This window comes from Oryzias melastigma, linkage group LG20 (assembly GCF_002922805.2).
Source record: "Oryzias melastigma strain HK-1 linkage group LG20, ASM292280v2, whole genome shotgun sequence".
NCBI classification, from domain to species: Eukaryota; Metazoa; Chordata; class Actinopteri; order Beloniformes; family Adrianichthyidae; genus Oryzias; species Oryzias melastigma.
In genome coordinates, this window is record NC_050531.1 from 5,369,610 (window position 1) to 5,372,493 (window position 2,884).

The 2,884-nt window shown below is 32.7% G+C and overlaps 1 protein-coding gene across 10 annotated transcripts in view; it reads right to left on the reverse strand.

Annotated features, from left to right (window-relative positions):
- The window catches only part of slc4a2b (solute carrier family 4 member 2b), a 53,055-nt gene that overhangs the window by 14,935 nt on the left and 35,236 nt on the right, over nt 1–2,884 (reverse strand). For all 10 annotated transcript variants that reach the window (XM_024280089.2, XM_024280094.2, XM_024280087.2 and 7 more), the window contains one exon: nt 643–779. In XM_024280089.2, coding sequence (XP_024135857.1) covers nt 643–779 — 137 coding nt within the window. The remainder of the gene's footprint in view (nt 1–642; nt 780–2,884) is intronic.

Here is a 2,884-nt window from a genome sequence, read left to right on the forward strand (position 1 = left end):
AGAAAATAAATTATTTAATTTTAAATTAATTTAATTTAATATTAAATATTTTAAAATACAGTTATTTCATAAACAATACAATAAATCAAAATAAATACATTTAATTTAATTTATTCAGTTTTAAATTTAAATAATTAAACAACTAAATAATGTAAAATAAATCCATTTGTTTAATTTTTTTTACTTTTATATTTAAATAATTAAAGAACTAAATAAATTTAACTAATTTCATGTTTCAATTTAATTAAATGTGTTTTAAATACATTTAATTAATATAAAATTATATCAATTAAAATAAAATTAAAGTATTTTCGTCATTTCATTTTAGTCATATAATTTATTTAAGTTAAAATATTGTTTTTTTAACCCTTAATAGTTTATTTAATCATTTGCATATTTTTGGTGCTTGATTATTTAGAAATAATACAGTATTTGTTTATGATTCTTTATTTAAAATGGATTCTTATAAGGTTGTTGCAATAACTAATAAATCAATTGGAACCACACTTGATGTTTTTCTCTACAGAATTATCGGCCATTAAGCCATTTTCAAAATAAAATTAGAGATGTCGGAACACCAAACCCTCTGATGCTTGAATGAAGGTGTGAGGAAGAGGTGGAGCTGTGTCTGTCGCGTCTCACCTCGTGTGGGGTTCGGTCCTGCTTCCGGCTGCGTGTGGTGGGCTCCTTGTGATCTTTCCCGATGTGCACCACTTGTCCCTTGGCGCTCTTTCTGACCAGGTGTCTGCGCACTCCGGGTACATCTTCAAATCGATGACCTGCAGACCAGAAATCCTCGTCAAAAAAACGTTTTAAAATCCCTCCACCAAATGTAAGATTTGAAGTCAAAAGCTTCACAAGTTCTGGTCTGGTCCAAATCTCAGAGTCCCCTTCAGGCTTTTGTGTGGTCGGCCCCACAGCGGGGAGTAAAGTTACTCGTGCTGGCACAGAAAAGGTGGAGAAAGACGCCGATAGTGTGAAGCTTTTCTGAGTTCAAAGATCAGCAACAACAAGAATGCTGACGCTTTCAACTTGTATCAATCAATGAAGCCAAAGACGATCTGAAACATCAGAGAGGAGCTGCAGAAACAGAAACGTTTCTGATAAGACTAACAAACACAGAAGCTTTGAACGTCCTCAGTCCTTCTGATGCGTTTTTACATTTGTTATTTTGCAGCAGGTTGGAGCAGAAACTGTTTTTTTAAGTGAAAATGGATCTTGTGAAGGAGTCTCTAGGGTGAGGGTCAGGTTAGAGCTCCACCTACCTGACCCTCCATTTTCTAAAAGTGGAAAAAGACACCATGACTTTACCGGCGCCCGATCCCACACCAGGACGGATCAAGTTGATCTCATAACTTTTCCAGGTACAGGTACAGGGACAGTCAGAAGGATCGCTGCCCCTGAACCGGCTGCAGCACGACTCTTGACGTTAATCTCCCTGAACAGGAGTCCACGCTGGGCCGGGGCAGGACGGTGGGGCGCAGACTGTAACGAGGCCTAGAGAGCTCATGGAGGAATTTCTGCCTCTTTAAATCTTTATTATAAGATTTAAAAAAAACAATCAAGTGTAGTAAATAAGTCTCTTTTTAGGGTTCATTAAACGGCGGTTTGTAGAGGGAAATCAGATCAGCTTACAGTGAATAAATAATAAGAAGATGGAGAAAATAAAATAAACTTTAGGCAAAACATGTAAATTTGAAACATTTTTTTTTAAATTCAAACTGATGACTTGAATTAAAACCTAAAAGAGTTACTGTAGTAAAGTTTGGAACATTAGAGGAGGGAGGACACATTATGGAGCAGAAATGGCATTACTATGATGTCAGTCATCTTCCAGTAACCAATGAGCTCTAAGCCACACCCCCACTTAAAATTAGAGTCAACTCTAAAATCAAAAATTCTGAATAGAAACTGTAATTTAGAGACTGAAACCAAAGAGGGAGAAAAACAATAAAAAAAAAGGGAAATAAAAAACAGCAGCTTTTACTAATAGTTTTCATTTAATAACAGTTTCAGATTACTTTACTCGAGTTTCAAATTTATTTATTTCAAAATTTCTTTAAACTGTGTTTAAAACTGTTTTCAAAATTTCACTTTTTCCAATCTGATTCTTCATTCACTTTAAGCTGATTTTGATTGGATTCCATAGTTCTGGGGTCAAAAACAAAGCGGGGACAGAATATTAATTTGTTAATTCACCTTTCAGTGTTATTTATCAATCAGAAAATCCTTTTATTCATTTTTAGTTTAAAACCCTGTTTTATTTAAAAGAAGAATCATAAATCATTTATTTGAACCTTAAACCTAACCAAAACCTACAAAACTAAATGTAAAGAAAAACTTCAGGTAAACTTTGGATATTTTAAAGAATAAATTATTAATACATTTTATTCTAAATACAGATATAAAAACATATGATAAAAATTTGGTGCATTTTGTGCATTTAAAGGACAGAGTTATTGCAGCACCAACATCATTTTAAAAATAACAAACTGAAAGAAAAAGTGCTAAATGTTTAAAGTACACAGATGGTTTTACAGAATCTTGGTTTAGATTTGTTTGATTTTGAACTTTTTAGTGTCACATGACCACAAACTCTTCATAACAAGATTCCTTTAGTTAATTTTTATTTTTATTTTGCCATATTTCCCTCTCAAAAACAGCCTTAAAGTCCAACTCTTCTTTGAATCTATTTTAAAGTACTCCCGGTGGCCTTTTAAATCCTTAAATAAAGTGATTTTGCTTTATTTATTATAACTAATAAATTAATTGTCAAACCGTTCTCAGTGGATTTTTAGCCAAAATCAAGAAATGTGTCTTTTTTAGGACATTGTTTATAAGTCCGCCTCCACTTCCTGTCACCCATTTTTTTTTTTTTTTTAAC